General features: G+C 37.7%; 1 protein-coding gene across 1 annotated transcript in view; it reads left to right on the plus strand.

Moving 5' to 3' along the window:
- The first annotated feature begins 5,059 nt into the window (after positions 1 to 5,059).
- TMCO1 (transmembrane and coiled-coil domains 1) overlaps positions 5,060 to 22,357 on the plus strand; it is a 40,730-nt gene continuing 23,432 nt past the window's right edge. The window contains exons 1-4 of the mRNA XM_006209024.4: positions 5,060 to 5,330; positions 5,734 to 5,811; positions 11,816 to 11,875; positions 21,532 to 21,578. Of these exons, the coding sequence (XP_006209086.1) occupies positions 5,261 to 5,330; positions 5,734 to 5,811; positions 11,816 to 11,875; positions 21,532 to 21,578 (255 nt within the window). The 5' untranslated portion in view covers positions 5,060 to 5,260. The remainder of the gene's footprint in view (positions 5,331 to 5,733; positions 5,812 to 11,815; positions 11,876 to 21,531; positions 21,579 to 22,357) is intronic.

Consider the following 22,357-nt stretch of genomic DNA (forward strand, 5'->3'; position numbering starts at 1 on the left):
CTATTCAAGGTAACTCTACCTAAATAATCATTCTCTTGCTTTTCCTTTTAATATCACAGATAATTATATTACTAACTAATGTTAGGGGTGCTTAGAAGTTATTAACTTTATAAAAAGTCTACCGCATGCTTTAGATTCTTTTTACTCAATATTATATTGCTAGGATTAATCCATATTATGGCTATAGCTGTGGCAAATTCATTTGGAGTGCTATATAAATATATCCTAATTTAATTTACTATTGTTCTACCTGCAGATGCATTTGGGTTGTGTTCAGGTTTTGGTATTAAGGAGAATGCTTATATGAACAATCATGTATATGTCTTGGTACTTGTTCAAATTTCTTTTGAGTATATATCTAGGAGCAAAACAGTAGGTCCATATAATGACAAACTTTCGAAGGGGGCTGTACCAATTTACACACCCACCAAAAATGATTAAGAGATGCTGCTGATCTGTATCTTCTAGATATGGTCTAACTTAAATTTTTTTTTAAATTATGGTAACATATGCACAATATCAAGCCTATCATTTTAACAACGTCTGAGGGTACAGTTCAGTGGGATTAAGTACATTCATATTGTGCAACAATCACCCACCACATCCAATTCGAGAACTTCCCAAACTGAAACGCTGTATCCATTAAGCAATAACTCTCCATTCTCTCCTTTACCCAGTCCCTAGCATCCACCGTTATGCTTTCTGTTTCTATGGATTTGACTACTCTAAGTACCTCATATAGTGGAATTAATTACATAGTATTTATCCTCTTGTGACTGGATTATTTCACTTAGCATAATGTTTTCAAGGCTCATCCATGTTGTAGTATGTGTTAGGATTTCCTTCTTTTTAAGGCTAAATTATATATATTATATACATGTTATACATATATACATATACACATTTTGGTTATCCACTCTTCCATCTATGGACCCTTGTGTTGCTACCACCTTTTCACTAATGTGAATAATGCTGTTAGAACATACAGATATCTGTTCAAGTCCCCACTTCCAATTCTTTTGGATCTATACCCAGAAGTGAAATTGCTGGATCATATGGTAATTCTATGTTTAATTTTTTGAAATCCACCATACTATGTTCCACAGTGGTTGCAACATTTTATATTCCCCCCAGCAATGCACAAGGGTTCCAAGATTTCTCCACACTTCTGCCACCATGTTATTTTCTGGTTTTGGGCATTTTTTTTTCCTTCTGATAATTGCCATTCTACTGGGTGTGAAGTGGTGTCATGTAGTTTTGATTTGCATTTCCCTGATGATTGGTGATATTGAGCACCCATTCATGTGCTTATTGGCCATTTGTTTATCTTCTTTGGAGAAATGTCTATTCAAGTCCTTTGCCCATTTTTGAATTGAGTTTTTTTAGGTTGGTGTTGTTGAGTTGTAAAAGTTCTTTATATATTCAGGATTTTAATCCCCTGTCAGATATACGATTTGCAAATATTTTCTCTGATTTCATTAGTTGTCTTTCCACTCTGTATATTGTGTCCTTTCATGCCCAAACCTTTAATTCTGATGAGGTCCAATTTATCTATTTTTGTTGTTGTTGCCCATGCTTCAGTGTCATATCTAATCGATCATTACCAAATCCAATGGCATTCAGCTTTCCTTTACATTTTGTTGCACAAAAATCTTTCACCTCCTTAAATAAGTTTATTCCTAAGCATTTTGTTTTTGAAGCTGTTGTAAATGGAATAGTTTTCTTAATTTCCTTTTTGTAATTGTTCATTGTTACAGAAACATAACTGATTTTTGCATGTTGATTTTGTATTCTGCAACTCTGCTGAATTTGTTTATTGGTTGTAATAGTTGTTTTTCTGTGTGTGTTGGACTCTTTAGGGTTGTCTACATATAAGATCATGTCATCTGCAAACAAAGATTAATTTTTAATTTTTCCTTTCCAATTTGATGGCCCAACTTTTTGCAAACTGAATGTAGTCGCCCTAAGTTGCAGTTTCCCTTGCCACTAATGAGGTTGAATATCTTTTGATATGGAAGCATTAATATGAGGTCCTTAATGTGAAATTCACATAGAACGTTAGGATAAATATAAAGTTCCAAAGTTCAGGCTCTATCTCCAGATCTTAGGCTCTTATTCTCTCCCTTCTGCTCCTAAGGAGTACTGTAGTAGAAAATTTTTGAGGACTAACTGGCTACAACACCAATAATACTTTTTATCAGTCCATCAAATGTTCAACATAAATAATTCTTAACATTTACTGGTTTATAAACTTCTTAAGAGAATTTGATGAAAATTATAATTCTTTGACTTAAAAAATGCACATGTGAAGTTCTTTGTAGTGTACGGTATCAGGAGATTTGTGCATCTCCTCAAGTACATCCACTGCCTTCAAGTCCTTCCTCTTCCAAATTCTTGATATCTAATCATCTCTGTATTTGAGAAAGATCACTATTGGCTACATGAAAAGAATGGCCTGGAGGGGGACAGAGTTGGGTGTATAACTGGAGACTAAAGAGTTAGAAGGCTGTATTACAGAGGGAGGCAATGATGGCTTAAAATAAAGTGTAGTAAAGAAGATTGAAAGACATGGAAAAAGAGATATGAAGGAGGAAGACTTTATCAAACTTGGTGATTAGACATGTAGGATAAAGAAGAGGGAGTTATTAAGGATACTTTCTGTACTTCTGGCTTGAAAAACTAGGTAGGTGATGGTGCTACTTATCAAGAGAATAAGGGAGGAATACATAATTGGAGTTTGGGTAAGACAATTGGCTAGGTTCCGTTTGGATATCCAGATGGAAATGCCCAGTTGATAGTTAGATACTAGGTCTGAAAATCAGAAAAGAAACTAGGCTATAGATATTATTTTATCAATCATCAATAGATAGATGGTAACTGAGGGTACTGAAGAAAGCAAGGTCACAGGGAAAATGAATGGAATGAGAAAAAAATTCATCCAAGGATTATGTGCTAGGTGGTTTAATAAGAACCAATAATAACAATAATAGTTAACATTTACTGTGACCTTTTTATGTACCAAAAATTAGTACAACTGAAAGCTTAGAGACATGATACACACCTGGTAGCATGTAGTAAAGATAGTAGTAAAGTAAAGATATCATTGAAATTGCCTCCAGCATTGTAAGGGGCTTAGGGCCATGATATTGTTGCCCTAGAGAAGGAAATGTTATCCTACCAGTCTACAGTTCTGTAGTAAACATTAACATAGGAGTAACTGAAATGCTTTTTATTACTGTATCTCCCTGATTGTAAGACTCCACCCCCCCCCATTTTAATACCTCTGAATGGGATGCATCTTACACTCAATGGTGTGTCATGGCTTAACTAGTTTTTTCTTAGTAGTATATAAAATAATAGTGCATCTTACAATCGATAGTAGCAGGCTGGATTTACTGAACTGTGCCGCGAACAGCTTTAAATGCTTTATAATATACTCTTTCTAACTTAACCTTCATAACAGTTTTATGAAGCTGGTGGTGGTGTCACCATTTTATAAAAAAGGCTCAAAGCTGTTAAGTGATATGCTCAAGGACTGCTCAGTTTGCTCAATTAAATGGCAAAGTGAGAATTGAAAACCAGGTCTGACTTCAAAGGTCATGCTCTGTTGTACCTCAACATTATTCATGGGTGATACAAAGTTGAATAAAAACCACCCTATCTGAACTTCTACTCAAATCAAGGTCTAGTTCAAATGTGAAGTTCTCCCAACTCCTCCAGAAAGACCCAGTCTTGCCTTTGTCTGTGCTCCCATAACATTTTATGAATACCTCTATTATATCTTATTATAATCTATAGCTTCCAAAGAAGTCAGGAATAGTATCCTCATCACCTGGTCTGAAGCTTACAGTGCCCACCACTGTTTCTGACACATATTAGAAGCTCAATGTCTGTTAAAAGGAGACAGGGTCACTGCCACTAAGACTCTAGAGAAGACAAGAAATGCACATATAACTAATAAAGGCCAAAAATAGTGTTATGAAAAAACTATAAATAATCTATGTTGGAGTTTAGGAGAAAAGAACCAACGATAGAAAGTACATGTCAAGGTGAGACAGTTCAGCCAGCTTCCAGATTTACATACACACTCACACAGACATAATCAGTCTGGGAAAGCTGAAGAGGCTGAAATCAAGCTGCTGAGACAACTTCTTTAACCTATATAGCATTTTAAAATTTTAATGAGTTACCAGCATTTAAAAACTGAACTTTAGAAATATCACAGAAAGTCAGGATTTCTGGATTTTCTTGAAAAGTGGGAAGATATTGGAAACTGGATGCTCATTTGAGGGACATTGGTTGGATGTGTGTTATCAATTGCTCCTATCAGACAAAGTTAGTGCTCCCTTATTCCTCGTAGCACCTCCCATCATTTTCTTATGCCCAGCCTGTGTAAGATTATTTGTATCTGACCACGGTGTGCATTTGAGTTTAGGACCCCTTCTGTAGACACACCACTCACTGTTCAATTACACAACAGGTATTTTCAAGCACCCGTGATTTGCCTTTCACTTTGCCTAGAAAGACCGTTGCTTTTTCCAAAAACACTGACTCCTTTAAGTCACTGCTTCAATTCCTTTCACAAGCTTTCTCTGACCACCCCCTCAACTGGGTCATCGCAGCATTCTGGTGGTACATCTATTAAAACCCTAATCACACCGCATGTACAAGTCTCCCTCCTGTGCTAGGACGTGAGTTACTGGAAGCCAGCGGCCCACGACTCACTGATGTTCGCGTCCCCAGTCCCAGATCCGTGGCCTGGCATCGAAACAGGCGTTCAGCAAGTATTTGCGGAAGTCAATCTCCCCACTTTACGCAAACCTAGGCTAAACTATCTACTAGGCCTTAGAGGTGGGCCTGAGGCAGAAGTGTCGACGAGTCCAAACAAGTGGATCCTGGCCGAAAAGAAGTCGCGCAGCCGCACCTCCGGGCGCAAACGCTTCCCAAGACGAAGTCAACGTTGCCGATACTAGGTCTCAGCTGTTCCAGTTCCAACTCTCGCGAGATTCGGCCCGAGCGCCAGCCCATCAGCCCCGGAGACTTGCGACTCGATTTCCGCTGGATTCTCGGGGCCAGACGGCGCGCCGGGACGAGCACTTCCGGCGCTGCGCCCAGGAAGCGGAAGTGCGCCTTCCAGTCTGTCAGAGTCGGTGTGTTACTTGGTGGTCGTGAAATATAGGAAAGTTGTTTTCGCTTCACTTTTCCTGGCTCTCGAGCGCTTCCCCCCTGGCGGGTGGGAGTGCAGAGACCGAAGCGCGAGATGAGCACCATGTTCGCGGACACGCTGCTTATCGTTTTTATCTCCGTGTGCACGGCTCTGCTTGCCGAGGGTGAGAGCGGCTGCTTTTCTGACGTTTGATCAGTCCCCCAGGGGAACGCTCCTAGGCCCGGGGTCCCTCGCGCCACCAAGGGAGAGGTCGCGAGCCTTGCTTCCTTTGTTAAGGGTGGGGGCAGGGGTTTACTCTACTCCAGGGTCGGGAGAGTTCGTGTGGAATCGATTGCCGAGGTTTCTTTGGTCTAGGGTAGATTTCACTTGCGTGTTTGGAGACACCTTCGTATCATGGCACAGTTTTGGTTGAAGAGTCAGTTGTTTTCACATTTGAAAAAAGTTAACTACCGATAAATGTACAGGAAAAAGTTGAAATCCATTCTTATCCAACGGTGACCACTAATAAAGGCTGTTGTGACTGTTTCAGACATTTCCCTATTAGCATGCTGCTTTCAATGTTTCAGGTATAACCTGGGTCCTGGTTTACAGGACAGACAAGTACAAGAGACTGAAGGCAGAAGTGGAAAAACAGAGTAAAAAATGTGAGTATGGCAACATCCTCTAGAAATAGTTTCAACACATCAAGCTCACTGAGTGCATGTTCACAGTAGATATTTTAGGAACACCAACTGATGTAAAAACTTTATAGGAATACAAAGATGAATCCGACTTGAAGTCTATTTAGAAATGTAAGACTTTTATGCAAAATGTATAATACAAACTACCGGGCTGTAAGGGACAGGCGCAGTAATTGTTATGTGCTATGGTGGTTCTAAAGAAGAGTTCCCATGCAGTTGTGAGGGGCCATGGAAGCCTTTGTGATGCAGATAGCCTTGAGTCCTTCAGGGATAGTTAGAATTTGGATAGGGAGTGAGATGGGGAAAGGAATTCTAGGCAAAGGAAATAGCTTATGTGCAAAAATAGGGAAATTATAATGAGTAAGCTGTGTTTGGAGAACAACAGACCATTAGGATTGGTATCAACGTAAGTAGTGTCTTCAGAGATAAGCCAGCTTTCAGTTGGGTGAGATGGCTAGTGTATTTGAGGAAGAGGTTAAGTATGAGTAGAGTCTGTTGTCCTTGAAATAAAACAGATTCCATAGGATACAGCTGAGGAGGCTGCTAGAGGTATAATGTGAATGGTTCCTTATTGGTTTGATTTTTCAGCCTTCTCTGCTTCATAAAGATGAAATCTAGCTTTTGCATCTTCAAAGTCCTCTGACTTTTTGTGTTCTATCACTTTTCTTTATGTCTTTGTAAGAGTTTGAAGTTTTCTTTCTTACAATATCCCATTTAATCCACATAGCAACCATTTGTAGTCAGTTGTATAAATATTGTTTTCTCTTTATAAAAAAGGAGAGTGAGGCTCAAAAAGTTTAAATGACATATTAATGTCACAGAGCAAAGAATTACAAACTAACTCAGGCCTTTTAAATTACAATTTACTGTTCCTTTACTTATTCAGTGTTGATAATGCACCTGAACATATTTAAAACCAAGCCCATTATCTTTGTTTTCATAAATGTGATCCCCTTCCAGGGTTTCTGTTTGGTGAATGGGACGTCCTCGTTTCCAGTGGTGCAAGCCAGAAATCTTGCTGTGCTTTCTTCATTTGGCTTCCAGGATGCCACACTCTCTTGATTTTGCTCTCATCTTGCTGGCCATTCTTCTGCAATTTCCTTGTTGGTTCCTATTTGTGACCTTGTGTTGTTGAGGATGACCCCAAATTTGTTTTTTTCCTCTCTACTCACTCCCTTGGTGAACTCATTTTATGTGCTCTATTTGCCAGTGACCCGCAAACTTACATCCTTAGCCCTCTCTTCTTAATGCAAGATTCATATATCCAACTATCAATTTGTTAATTCCACTGGAATGTCTCATGTACATTTCAAACCCAACCTGTCCAGATAGAATATTAGATCCTCGCTTCCACTCCTCCTTCATTTGTAGCCTTCACAATCTTGGCCAGTGGTAATTCTATCCTTCCAATTGTTCAGAACATAATCCTTGTGTTACCTTGGACTCTTCTCTCACAGCCCACATCCAGTACTGATGGGCTCCCTTCAGATATATCCAGAATCTGACCTCTTTACATCACTTCCTCTGATAACTACCATAGTCCTTGCCACCATCATCCTTTGCATGAATTGTAATAATCTCCAACAAGTGTTCAGGTTTGCCTGTAGTCTTTTCTGAAGATAGCTGCCAGATTATTCCTTTTAAAAGTGCATCAAAAAAAAGTGTGTCAGATCATGTCCTTCCTCATAACCCTGTGATCGTGTCCCATTTTCACTCAGAGAAAAAGCCAAAGTTTTTCCAGTGGCTACAGAGCTTTCCCTGTTACGGCTCTGATATTCTTTCCCTCTCTCACTCTGCTCCACCTACACTGACCTGCTTACTGTTCCTCACTGCACATCAGCCTCACTCCTATGCTGGGACCTTTCTAATGGCTGTTCCCTGTACCTAGAATGTTCTTCTCTATGATACCTGCTTGGCTGACCCTCATATTTTCTTCAAATCTTTGTTCAGAGCTCACCTCAGTTTATCTTAACTTGACTACCCTATTTAAAACTGCAGTCTTCCCACCTCCTCTACCTCTGCGCCTCATCTGTCTTGTCTTGTTCTGTGTTTTTGGGTTTTTTTTTCCTATTCACCTGTTAGAATAAAAGCTGCATTAGGACAGAGTTTTTTTTTTTTATCGTCATCGTTCACTGGTGTATACTCTACACACCTAGAACAGTGACTAGCATGTGATAAATGTCTAATAAATATTTGTTGATTTGAATACTTTCTTCTCTTGCCCTGTATGTGCAGTCCACTGTCAAGCTTTGATACTGTTCTCCTGAAGAGTTTTCAGTCTTTATACATCTCTTCACTTCTGCCATCACCACCTAGTCTAAACTCCTGTCACATTTCATTTGATCTGAAATAGCATCCTCACTGGTCTACGTGCAGCCCCTTACAGTAACACCTGGGGTAATTTTTCAAAGCACAAATCTGATAGTGTTATTTGCCCTTCTTAAAACATGCAATTTCTTCCCATTGCTTTAGGTCCAGCATGGTGTGGTGCCTCCCTCCCGCCCCTCCGATTACATCAATGTTGTATTTTTTCCCAGCTCTCTCTTCTCTAGCCACTCGGACTTTTTTTCCATCCTCTGAATTAATCTTGCTTTTTCCTACTATGGGGCTGAGTTTTTGTATCTGCTTTTGCTCTACCTGAAATAATTTTCCCTTATTTTGTCCAGTAAACTCCTACTCATTCTTCAGATCTCACAGCCTTATTTAGTCTCACCAACAAGGTGAGATTTCCTATCATGGGCATTAATTTATCCATATACTTCCCCTTAGAGAACTTGTCTTAATTGCAGTTTTATCTGTATATGATTATTATTATTCAAATAATGTTCTTTCCCCAACTAAACTGTAATTTCTAGGAGGGCAAAGGCCATTGTATCTCTAGCACTTAACACACTGCCTGGCTAAGGTTCAATACTTGAGATAAGTGTGTTGAATAGATGGAAGAGTAAGTTATCTCTATAGCATCACATATATATTCTTTGTGAGGATTGTTCTATGATCATAAACTGTTTAGTCAGCACACAGTGGCAGCCTTATCCACATTTCTTCATGTCACATATATCATGGAGTAGCCTTCTGAAATACACAACACATTTAGCTTCAAGTTTGTTTGGATGAATATTCTCATACCTTAAATTCTTATGTGAATATGAATCTCCTCTATAGATTTTGGGCTGCTTTAGTGTCCATAAGTAATTGCCTTGTTTCTAGTTATCTATATTATAGAAATAAATTAAGTCGTCTTCACTTGACACCTAAATTCAAAGTAATATATTTGCCAGGCAAAGCTTCCCTAATGTAACTTTTAATATAATTGCCTGAAGTGCTTGCTTTGAATGTAAGTATGAGGTAGGCTGATGATGATTGGAGTGTCTCATGGCGTTTCTTATGGTCTCAGGTCCTCCACTTTAGGTAGTCAATCAAAACTCAGTGAGCATGTGTTCTTTTCATTTATATGATCAGTTGACACATGTGATTGCTTGCTCTGTGTAGAGTTTACCATGATGAGTGCAATACAGAATGGAGGGGCATAGATACTATAAATATCTGTCTTCTAGATATCTGTAATTAAATGGACAGCTGTTATATTTAGCATGGGGGATATTTAACAGGAAGAAATAAGGTTAATTCCCACTCTGAACAGGTGTCTATTTTGTGTGTGTGTGTGTGTGTGTGTGTGTGTGTATGAACAGATGTCTTAATTGCAAACACATAACCCCTTCTGACATTCTCTGTTCAAAATTTGGTCAGGATCTAGGCAAGAGAAATTTGTAGGGTTTTGAGGAATATAAAGAAATACAAATAGATTTGAATCAGAATTAGATGTAGATTTCTTTTCTTGTGCAGATCTGATCATAGGCATTATTTGAAGAATACTGGTTTTATTTATTTATTTAGCATTTTTTGGGGGGGGGAGGTAATTAGGTTTCTTTCTTTATTTTTAATGAGAGTAGTAGGAATTGAACCCAGGACCTCGTGCATGCTAAGCACGCACTCTACCACTGAGCTATACCTTCCCCCTCCAATACTGGTATTATTTAAAAAGTTGTCCTACCGTAGTGGGGCTTTGACTTAAGATGCTTTCTTGAAGGTATCGATTTGTTTGATTCAGGTGGTCTGTAAACTTATGAGTGTGCTGTAAATATCAGTAAGTCTTCTTTCATTGTGTTACTTTTATAACTTAGACTAGTGAAAGAGCACTTCAGTAAATGAGAAAGATTAAAGTCCTATATGTAATTGGATTCTTATAATTTGAGAGCATTTATTAAGTACAAATTATTATGAAGTATGAGATATTTCTTTTGCTTACAGTGAAATGGGGTAAAACTTCTAGAGTGAATTATAAACTGTTTGACAGCTATGGAATTCAGAATGTAGCAATACCAGGTCATGGGCAAAAATGTTTTATAGATGACATCTTTTATTTTTGTCAATTCTGACATCTTCACTTCTTGTTATGGGGTGAGGTTCTGGTGAATAAATATTAAGAAAAAGAGTTTCTTTGCAACCTTATGAGGTTGAAAAAATTAGATTATTTTTTATTATCCCTGGAAAAGATTGATCTGGTCTCAATCCAATGTGCTGGAAGACCAGGTTAATGTTCATAGTATCATCTTATGTTTCTATTTTCTAGCTTTCTTTTTTTTTTTTTCCTTTTCTTTTTGCCCTTGTTTTTTATGCAATCATGGTTAAATGGCAAGTAGTTGTGTTATAGTCCTTCTGGGGTGGGAAAGAAATAATTTTTGTTTCTTTGGTCAATAATAATGATAAAGAAAAAAAATAATGATAAAGAGTAAAGCATCAACTTTTCTGTCCATTCTGTCTTTTGAAATGTTGTTTCTATAACATCTTGTAGAGTTTGACTTAATTTCCTTTTATGATCTCATACTAATAGTTCATTCTAAATTTCTCTCTTTCTCCCCCTGTGTATATTTAATCTTTTTATCTACCTGGAACAGTACTTGGTACTTAGACACCCAATGTATATATTCATGTTTTATTTTAGTGAGAACTTCACCATTTCATTTGTAATAGTGAGATTAAATTGAATTTTCCATCTCTTTGATAAAGGACTAACACCAATTAAGCTTTTAGAATTCAGGCAGCATACTTAATGTGCTAAGGGAAAGATTCCTACCTGCCAGTTCTCTCTAATGCAACTTCTAGAAATAATACGTGTACTGTACTACTGGCGAGTAAAGGAAGTGTCCTAAGATAATATTAGAGCAGGTAACATAAATGAAGGTAATTTTTGATGTATTTATTGCTCGTCCATTCATAGGTGAATAAAGATAGTAAATATAAAATGAAACATGTTACGCTATTTGGCTTCAAAAGCTTACTGTTACCGTATCATCATATTAATTCAAAAGCATCAGAAAAAGCCGGTTGTAGCTTTTTTGGCTCCCCAGGTCTTCCTACTCTGCATGTGGCTGTCGTGCCAGCTTTCTATATGATAATTGTTATTTGATTATCTGCCCTCACTAGATTTCTTTTTAGAGGGCAAGGATCATGTTTATCTTTTTATCTACCCAGAACGGTGCCAGTTACTTTGGCAGCCAATAACTGAATGAATTCTCACCTTCTTTAGTGAGTGTGAGAATGGAACTACAGTTAATTCATCTGAGAGAACAGAATTCTGAAATTGTGCTTAGACTCTCCCTGAGGCAATCACCCTCAGGTAATGGTCTGAAAATCATCTCAACTTTTATTATGACTTTGTGTTGACAAAATGGGTATTTGATTAATGATGCCTATGATATTACTGTTTTACACTTAGAATATTGTGTCTCCCTTTACTGTCAGCAGGTGTGGGAACAAGACCAGTGAACTTAACCATCTCCATGATCAAAGCCAGTGTGTAGCTTTCTTATAAGTTTGTTTTGTTGGTTTAGCTGTGATAAAGCATCCTTTGTTTCCCTAGTGTAAAGCATAATTAATTTTAACTGTGTTCCTATGTTGTTTACAGTGGAAAAGAAGAAGGAAACAATAACAGAGTCAGCTGGTCGACAGCAAAAAAAGAAAATAGGTAAGATGAGTTACTGGTATACGGAAAATTCAGGTTTTCTTGAGGAAAAATGAGTTCTTAGATGATGAAAACACAGTGAAGTTTTTAATAGTGCTGACTCGTGTTTGTATAGTTAATGGTTTACAGAGCACTTGCACACGTCATCTTACTCGATTCTCTTCACCGTTTTGTAGGACAAGTTCAAGCAGTTGTTCCTTTTGCCCTTAGCTTTGAAATTTCAGTTTTAGTAGAATGATGTTGACAGTCATGGCTTTTGAACTTGGCTGAGAGTTTTTGGCATAGTTTGTAAAGCGCATTGTTCTTCTTATCTGAGATGATTATTTCCAGTTAAGTCTGAGTTACTTGTGTTTATTGTTGCCATGGTTTCCTTACTGAGAACTGACTGGTGATGGAAATCCACTAGGGCGTAGGAAATTTTCTGCTGAGTAACTTTACCTGGTGTGAATGTCTTTGTTTTTTTTCGGTGTAATTTAGAATTTAATTACAGGTTGTAATTCTGTTCCAAAAAGACAATTTATAAATGATTGGAATATTTGCATTTATACCTTATGATGCTTTCTGATTCTGAAATCAGGAAAAAAATTGTAAAATTGTGTATTTGGTTCAGAAACTAGGTGACTTCTATTAAATCCCAGGAGAGACTCTACCAGGCTGGACTGTAGCAGTGTCCTGTTCTGGTTAAAGCTGTTCAATATAGTGTAGCAGTATCATGTCTTCTAAATGGCCTACTCATTTAGTTCCACGGCAAGATGCTACTATGCATCTAATCTGTGTGTTAGTCACTCCGGTAGGCACTGGAGAAACAAAGTAGAAGAAAATTCTGTCTTTTAAGAAGTCCAGAGAGGGAAACCAGATCAGTGCAGTGCGGTAAATACTTTTGGAGAGATACATTCTCAGTTTATAAAAGTAAAGAGAAAGAGTAGTCAAACCAACCTTGGGGTCAGATTTTTCTTTAAGAGAGTGCTTTAGCTGAATCTTGGAGCTTTAGTGTGAATTAGCGAAATAAACATGTAAGTAAATAAAATTCTGGTCGGTATTTATTGAGTACTTACCGCCTGCAACACACAGGTTAACACTTTACAAATTTTTAAATTCTCTTAATTGTATGTAGTAGTGACTGGTGTTACCTCATTTTTAGAGATGAGAAAGTTGAGGTTTAAGTTAAATAACTTGCTCTGGGTCATTCAGTGTCATGAATGATTTCAGAATTGTACATCCAGTGGTATGATGGAATTAAGTCAGTGGTAAAGAGGGGATTTGAACCTGCTCATTTATAGCTTTTGAATCCACATTTTTAAGCCTTAATTATTCTAGGCAGAAGGATAGGCATATGTAAAAGCAGAGGAGGATCAAATAGCAAGGTGTGTGTCTGGAACTATAGTTTAGTTTAACAAATGAAAGAAGGTATGTGTAAAGTCCAGGCAGACAAGACTAGAGAAGTAAGTAGGGCCTAGTTCATAAAGGTCCCTATTAAATAAACCAAGGTAAAGAGATTAACTTGTATCCAGAAGGCTTCCCATTACCATTCAGGGATTCAGACAGAGGTTTGAAGTCAGATTTTGAGGAGAACAACTCTGGCAGTAGTTTGGAGGATAAATCAGAGTGGGGATCATTTTGGAGGTAGGGAAGTTGTGAAGCTTTTTAAGTATCCCAGACATAAAAATGGCAAGAACCTGAATTTAGGTGTTGGCAGTGGGAATGGAGAGGTGGTACAGATTCAGTAGATATAGAGGGGGTAGATGTAACAGGACTTGACATTTTAGACGTAGGGTACGGAGAGAGGCATGAGTCTGGCAAGAAACCCAGATTTCTCATTAGGAGAGGGAGTATTGGAGGAGTAACAGATTAGGCTGGGGAAGAAAAGAGAGGATGATTTCAGGTTTGAGCATGTTGGATTTGTAGTGCCTGGATGACATAGGGTGGAAAGTTTTTGTTGGATGTATGGTTTGGGGCTGGCAGAGAGATAAAGGCTCCGAATAGATTTTAGAGTCATATGCTTATAAATAGTAATTGAGTCTACGAGGTAAATGAGATCACACAGGGAGACGATACAGAGTAAGACAAGTAAAGGGCTGAGTTGGAGAGTCTTGAGGAAACATAGAAATTTAAAGGGTCCGAGAAGAAGTGGAGCTCTGCAAATATATTGCCAGAGAAGTTGGAAAGGAATTGTGTTACAGACGTTGAGGGGAGACTCTCGGGGCAGGAAAGGTTGGAAGGTGTGTGTTAAGTATCTCAAAGGCAAAGCGAAGATAACTGGTGATTTAGCAAGAAGGATTTCAGTGGCATAATGGGGGACAGAAGCCAGATTGTATAGATTAGGAAGATAATGCTTGGTGAGGAAGTGAAGACATGGAACATGGACAGTTCTTTCAAGTGGCTTTGCTGTAAAGGATAGGGAAGATACAAACATGGAGGAGACATTACCCTCTGCCCTTAAGTTGACAACACAAAGTATCTAAACTCAAATTATCTTAACATGGATTGCAACCTTAAATTGTGTGCTCAGCAGAATGTCATCAGAAGGTAAAGAAATAATATTTATGAAGAGTTGCTTATCAAAATCTTATCAGGAAAAAGCAATCTTATCAGGAGTTACAAGACGTAATATTTATTAGGAGTTGTTTGAAGGACAAACATCCTACCTATCCTATAGATTTAGAAATTTTACTCTTAAATTAAGCCAGACTATCAGAAATCTGTAAACCTAAACTTGGGTTAAGTTGGATTTCATAAAGTTGCTTCTACTCTGTTTTCGCCTTGACATTTACCCTGTTAGGCCTCTCATGAAAAGCTCAGCCAGATACAATTTATTGTAGTACTACTATGGAATGCTTTTGAGAACATTACCAACAACATCACACAATACTCCTTTGACGAGAAATTATGGAAACTTTCTAGAGTTCTCAGCCTCTAGAAAAGCAGTGATTCTCATAAATAATTGATTTTTTTTTAATCTTGTTGACACTGTGTCTGAAATGATGGTTCCCCCCTCCCTGCCTCCCGCTTTGAACTGGCCGCTGTCAGATTTGCTGTTCATCACCAACAACTTTATAAGACCAATTAAATGTATTTCTGTAGATTGGCCTTATCTACAGTTTTGTCACTATGCAACCTTACTTTCCCTTTGCTCAGATTCTCCACTTGGGCTTCGTCGCACCTAACTTTGGCTTGTGTCCTGCGGTCTTTTCTACATCCGTATTACTCATGATGTGCTCTCTGGGCCGCCGATGTCAGTATTGCTTGAGATGCTTGTCACAAGTGAAGGGTTTTGAGTTTTACTCCCAGACTTTACGGAATCAGAATCTCTGGGCGTGGGATCCCACTGCCTACTTTTTAAATAAGCTGCCTAGGTAATTCTTAAATAAACTGAAGTTTGAGAGGCAGTGCTACATTATAATTTGTCTGTTTCTGCTCCCACAGTTAAATGACTTGCTTTCCCAAGGTTTCCTGGTCTAAATTCCTGAAAGAAGGAATTCCAGTGAGCTCAGCTCATCTTTTCACACCACAGGTCATGGGAAAGCCTATGGATTGGCTACCTTTTGGGACAGTAGTGGCAGGGCAGTGGGTGTTAGGAATTTTCATAAGGTTGAACCTCAGCAAAGACCATGGTGAGAGGCAGATATCCCCAAGAAGTGGCCAGGGAAGGGAGGGCAGGCTTTCTGAAGCTTCACTGAATGGGTGTGTATCTCCTTTCTTAGTGACTTGGAAAGATGGGAGGACATTTTTGAAATTTAATTTATTTGGGGCCCTGGATTTATATATTCATTCTAGGCCTTTTGTCTATGCTATTTGGATTTTCCATAAAAGAAGGCTGTATCAGACATTTCATTTAAATTTTACTTCTCCCAATCTACGTGAAATTTTGAAAGCGTGTTATTAATAATTAGTGTTCCATTCAAGACAACTCAGAATATAGAACTGCCATGGAATACATTATTCTTTTAATGTATAGAGAAATATCTGCTAATTTGATCATCTCTTCCTTGTTTGAAAATGTTCTCCATCTCCCAGACCACTGGTTGGATCAGACTACCCAGTTGCCCCCTGAGTACTTTGATTTATATTCTTTGACAGAACAAACACTGGTTATTGACTAAGGTAAATGATGACATGTTCCTTTCTTAGTTAAATTATATTATTTTGTTGTACATAGCCTAATGCTGTCAAATAAAAATGTGTAATAGATTGGCTTGGGGTTTGTTCACTGTGTGGTCAGAGTGGATGTCATCATTGCTACTAGTTTATTCCAATAGCTACAAGAAAATGTAGCCTCTTTTTAATTGAGTATTCCCTTTTAGAATTTAAATTTTTCCCTTTGTCTGTCATCTGAAATAGTGAATCATTCTAGAATATAAATGTGTCTTCTTCATACTCCCAGTTTCTTCTCTCTGTGGAATTTCCTCAAATTTCATAGAGGTTGTATTCCAAAAGTTCAGTAGTAAGAGAGTGCATAAAATTCCTTCCACATGGAGGAACTAAGTTATGGTTCTCCTCTGTATTAAATCCTGAGGTTCTGGATGGTGTATAGAAAAAAATAGTTCACCCAGGACAAGTGTACACTGAATGATGTATGCTGTTTATTTCCAGCACTAGGCACCTTTAAATTCTAGATCTTCAAGGAAGGTGTAGAAGGTTTTAGACACACATTTTCACCCTCCTGAGTCAAACTAACAGTTGAAAGATGGATTGGGAAGCACACGCATCTTGGGAATCTTGAGCTTCTAGATGTTGAGTTGTCTCTTAGGAGATGTTGAGTGAACCTTAGGAGAAAAGTTCACTAGCTATACTTTCAAGTAACACACTACCAAGATGGACATAACATTAGACTGAGACAATGACTTCCCTACCTTTTTGGGACCAAGAGACAACCTTTTGAGAAGACTTATACTAGTTAACCACTAACAGTTAAGGGCTAACAGAGCAATAGAGAGAGCCAGCCACTTATACTTATTTCAATGAATTCAACTATTTGGGGTACTGGAAGTTAAGCATTTCAAGCAGTGGAATAGCTAGCATTTATTGCATCATCTCGGTCAAAACTATTCTTCTAATTACATGAAGCATTATGCTCAAATATTCAGTTCTTGCTAATAAACAGTGTAAGTCATCATTTCAAAATAAATGGTTGGCACTTATTTCAGCTATTAATGTAGCTCTCCCAAAAATTATTCACCTGGGGAAACAAAGTTTCTTGTTAAGGGAAAAATTAGCTTCTTTAAAAAAAAAGATACTTTTTTCAATGCAGTTTATTAGAAATTGGATTATTCTCATTTAACCATGTATTACATGGTGGTTGTATTGACAAATCAGTCTTCATAAGCTTATTTAACCCATAATGTAACATAAAAACTTTATATTTAGGGACAATGGTTGGTTTTGTGTTTTGTTTTGTGTTTTTTTGGTATTGCTGGTGATTAAAAGCAAAATTGGATATGAAATGACATTTAAAAATTAATTTAAATCATTGAGGCTTAAAGGAAAGTAGATTTGATTGGAATATGACAGACAGAAACTCTAAGAGGATGTTTTAAATATTTTTAAGAACTCAAACATTTCATTTCTCATTGTGTCTAACAGGATATCCTTGCAAAACTTGAACCTTATATTTTAAAATAATGATAATGAATAATTAAGACAAATCTTTGTCTAGCAATTATTAGAGTCAGGGTTTGGTGGTCATAATGGAAGAGAGATAAAAAGTGTAATAATTTTTTAAGACCTGAAAAAAAAAAAAAGAAGGTAAAAAGCATGAGTAGTGAGAGTGAGCAAATAGAAGCATCTGAGATGCAGTTAACTAAGCTAGGAAGGAAGGAAAATGAAAATGGAGAAACTTTAGATTATGCATTTCTTCTAGCAGTTATTTAAAGGCATCATTCATTTGTGGGGAGGAAGGGAGCATATGAAGCTAACTGGCTTTATGGAGACCTTTACAAGTTTATTGTTCATAACTGGGGGGAGTACCTAAATTGCTTCCCTATTGGTAACACTTCCATTAGATTAGATTTGCTCTTTCCCAAATGGCCGTTTTTGGATTTCTGAAGACCCTTACATTGTCTAGGGCTTCTAATAAGTTCTTTATAGTGTTTATGCCAGTTGAGGCATCTAAGCATTTCTTACCAATTAAAAAGATCAGGTTCATTTCAGACAAAACTTTGCTTGTGTCGTTGACCCTTGAACAACTTTGGGGTTAATCTGTGTGTAATTTACAGTCAACCGTCATATCCGGTGTTCCTCTGCATCCCTGGATTCAGCCAACCACAGACTGTGTGGTACTGTAGTATTACTTACTTTTGAAAAATGTCTACATGTGAGTGGACCCGTGCAGTTCAAGCCTATGTTGTTCAAGGATCAAGTGTGTAATATTTCCCTGTTAAATATACCTGTCTGGTTTGTTGTTCCTTTATTCTATTCTACTTTTTGCTCCCCTCCTTTTTTTTTTTACAGAGGGTTTTTTTTTTAAACCAACTTTACCTTTTTATATAATATCTTTTTTGTTCTATTTTACTGGAAATGGTCCCTATTGAAAAATGAAACCACTGGAGTATATAACGTACACTTTTCAGGTCACCTCAGACACAGTCACCTGTTATTCATCCATGAGTAAAATACTTGTGCTAAGAATTAGTCTTCACTTCTGCTGTACCATCTACCTAGATCTTGTGTAGCTGATGGTGCTGTGCTGTGAGTCTATGAGAGCAAGTCAGAAGTGAAGGCAGACATCTGAGAAACTTGACTGTGTTTCTTTCACCCCCTCCAAAACCAAGTAAACATTAACTTATTTCTGGATTACTTGAAACCAGCGAAACCTACTTTTTATATATGATAGGCATTTAATAGCAATGTGAATTGAAAAATCTTCAGAAACCATGTACAGTAGTGTTGGAATGTGTCGTAAACCTGTACTGCTCTATTCTGGGTAAGCCATGCATACATGGTCTACCTGGATGCTACTTATGGTTACAGTTTCTGTTTGGGTATTAAACTTTGTTTTTTTTGTTGTTGTTGTTGTTACCCACTATATATAAAAATAGATACAAAACAGATATCTTCTATATAGCACAGGGAACTATATTCAATATCTTGTAATAGCCTTTGATGAGGAAGAATATGAAAATGAATATATGTATGTGTATGCATGACCTGGACATTGTGCTCCACCCCAGAAATTGACACATTGTAACTGACAGAACTTCAATCAATCAATCAATCAATCAATCTTTCCAAAGGCGGGGGGAGTAGAATAGAATTTCAGAAAAACTATGTCACTTTAGTTTACTTTCAGCCTTTTTGGGCTTTATGTGCCTCTTCAGGCCACCAGCTTTATCGTGAAGGACTGCTGTCCCTGGAAAGGGACTTTTGGTGAACTATTATCTTCAGATCAGCTTTTATTATATTGCCAATTCATTCATGAAGCAATATTGAGCATATACCTCAATAGTGAGCAACTAACTACATGCCAGTTACTGAGGATACAAAGATGAAGGAGGCAAAATAGAGGACTTCTAAGCCAGTGTCTAAGACTGCATTGTCCAATACAGCAGCCTCTAGCTACGTTTGACTGTTTTAAAATTTAAATTAAAATTAAATGAAGTCAAAAATTTAGTTCCTCAGTCATCTTGGTCACATTTCATTGCTCAGTATCTGTATGTAGCTAGTGGTTACTGTATTGATGGCATAGTTATAGGATATTTTCGTAATCGTAGAAAGTTCTTTAGAACAGTATTGCCAAAGGAATCAAGATTTTCAAAAGGAAGTGACACAAAAGCTGAGGCTTAAAAGTTGAATACAGGCTAGCCAGGAAAGGGCCGGGTAGGGGTGGGATAAAACATTCTAGGTAGAAGTAGGGTAACCACCCATCCCAGTTGGTCTAGGACCGAGCAGTTTCTTGGGATGTGAGATTTTCAGAGCTAGAACTGGAACAGTCTGGGGAAGACTGGGACAGTTGGTCACCCAAGGTAGAAGAGACTTTGTGAATAAAAACACTGACTCAAGAGAAAAGCATCCTGGATAGAGGAACTTGAAGTTGTTCGGTGTTGTAAGAACATAAAATTTCATGAGAGTGGTTGGAAATGTGGTTGCAGAAGTAAGCAGAGGCTGGATACAGGACTTGTAAGTGATACCGGAACATGATCTTGTAAGGATGAAAAAGCGTGGAAGGATTTTAAGCTGGGGAGCATCCTGATTTTGTTCAGTTTTGCCTTGTTGGTACATCTGACAGGTAAGAGATGTTAGAAATCCTAACTAAGGAAGTGGTAGTAAGGAGGAGGGGAGGCTGATTTCACAAGTGTTTATGAGGTATAATTAATAAGACTTGGTGTTTGGATGAGAGATTAGGGAGTCAAGGATGTGCCAAAGTCTCTAACAGATGCTTTTCTGTACCTTTTCTTTTGATGTCTCGGTGGTAGTCCTTTAACCCAGAACTTCTAGTTTTATGTCTGTTTACCTTCTAGTTATCTCTTACCCTAATCCTCAAACTCCCATTTTGTTCATTTTCTTCCATATGTCTTCACCATCCCCACTCTCTCCTGCCTGTATCCTTTCCTCCCAGGGAGAACGCACTGGACAGGAACCGTTCAGGACAAGGGGTCGCATGTTCATCCCACCATGTACTGTTTGGAAACTGCAGTCCAGTCCGCAGTTCCTGTGGGCCTGTTCTTGTTCCTTCCTTTCCTTTACCTGCCTGAATTTGTCAGCCCTCACACCAGTTTAATGTATTCCAGTGGGATTTTTTTTTTGTTTTAGACGGTATTATATTATTTCATAATCTTCTATGAGAGTGGGGATTTGTGTATGTCTTATTCATTCATTTATCCCTAGTGCTCAGAAAAGTGCTTGGCATATGTGTATATGTAATCAGTAAGTATTTCTTGAATAAATTGATCCTGGTGATAAAAATACATGATCAGAGAAAGCAGTAGCCTAGTATGTATGGAGATCATTGGGTTAGGAGCCAGGAAACTTGGGTTCTAGTCCTGGCTTTGCCATACAAGACTTGGGTGGTCTCTGAGAAGTCACTTCTCCTTTGCTGGGCTTCAGTTTCTTCATAGGTGCAACAATGAAGTCCCTTATGTTGATGGAGTACAGTAAACTAAGGGCATTAATGTACAGCTGAGACTTCGGTGTATATAACAATTCCCTTGCGATATTTGTCAAGTTTCCTAGCTTTCTCAGTGCCTGAACTATGAAATTATGCTTATTTTTCAATTGAGTAGACTGTAATAGGAAAGAACTTGAATCTTAAGTTCATCTTAATTGGCTTTTAACTTTTAGACTCTGCTCTCAAAGAAACTGAAAGAGAGGAAAAACTTGAGAGATGGGTAATTAATATTTGAAACCTAAGTACAGTCATTATGGTTACACTTCCCATTGATGTAATATAAGAGTGTATCTTAATGTATAGACTTAAGGCACTTAGTACCAGAGGTAATTTTTAAAAAATTAAACTTTAAAGATTTTTAATTTAAAATGAAATCTTTTGGTGCTCTGCAGCATTTGAATTTTCTGTTAGTACAAAGCATACAGTATTCCAGGTTTGCAGCTAATCTTGTTGAGTGATACCGAGGCCAGAGGGCTTCTGTAGTCACAGTCAGTGACAGTTTAACATCTGCTTTGTGCTCAGCGCTATGTGTATTAACCGGTTCATTGATTCTTTGCAGAGAGGCAAGAAGAGAAACTGAAGAATAACAACAGAGATCTATCAATGGTAAGAGTCCTAAATATAACTTCATCATAAACCATGTGTTTTTCAGCAAAAGACCCTGATTTGCATCAAGTACACTGCACTTACCTTTTCAGAAATTTATAGTTTATTCAGGCCGTTTATAGTGTCATGAGTGTTCCTGGGCCAAGCAGACATGAAAATATGCTTCTGGGCTGAAGCTTCATGTTGGTAATATAAATAGCTTTTTTAGGCTGTCTCAGAGGTCATAATTTGTCCCTTTTAACACAGTTTTTATTAGCTTCCTTTTATGTTTTCAAATGAAATAGCTTATTTTCTTTTTCTTCCTCACGCTATTGCTGAGTCTTTGGTTTTATGGTGACCTGGCATTATAGGTGGCCTACATTGTGGCCTTTGCTCTTTAAGAAGTCTTTTGTTCTGAGGGCCAGGCACATCATAAAGTGTAAGTGATTTTATTAGCCATTTACTCATTATTTATAAAGAGGAGTGTTTGTTCAAGCCTATTTTTCTGAGGCATAGGTAGGCTAATTATGTGGCTTGACTAATTTTTCTACTTAATTTCTGGATATTTAACATAGGACACATGAACTGTGCAACAGTTGTCTTTTGCTTACCGAGAGACCTTTGCTGTATTATTTTATCTTCTATTTCTCGAAACGCTTATTAAGAGAGATTATAATTTAGAAGTGCATTTTTTTAAAAAAGCTATTCTGTTTTCTCAATCACTATAAGTTCATGAGACCAGATTTGAAAACTACAGAAACGAGGGATAAAAATTGCTGATAAACTGTTAATCTTATATC

This window comes from Vicugna pacos, chromosome 21, assembly GCF_048564905.1.
Source record: "Vicugna pacos chromosome 21, VicPac4, whole genome shotgun sequence".
NCBI classification, from domain to species: Eukaryota; Metazoa; Chordata; class Mammalia; order Artiodactyla; family Camelidae; genus Vicugna; species Vicugna pacos.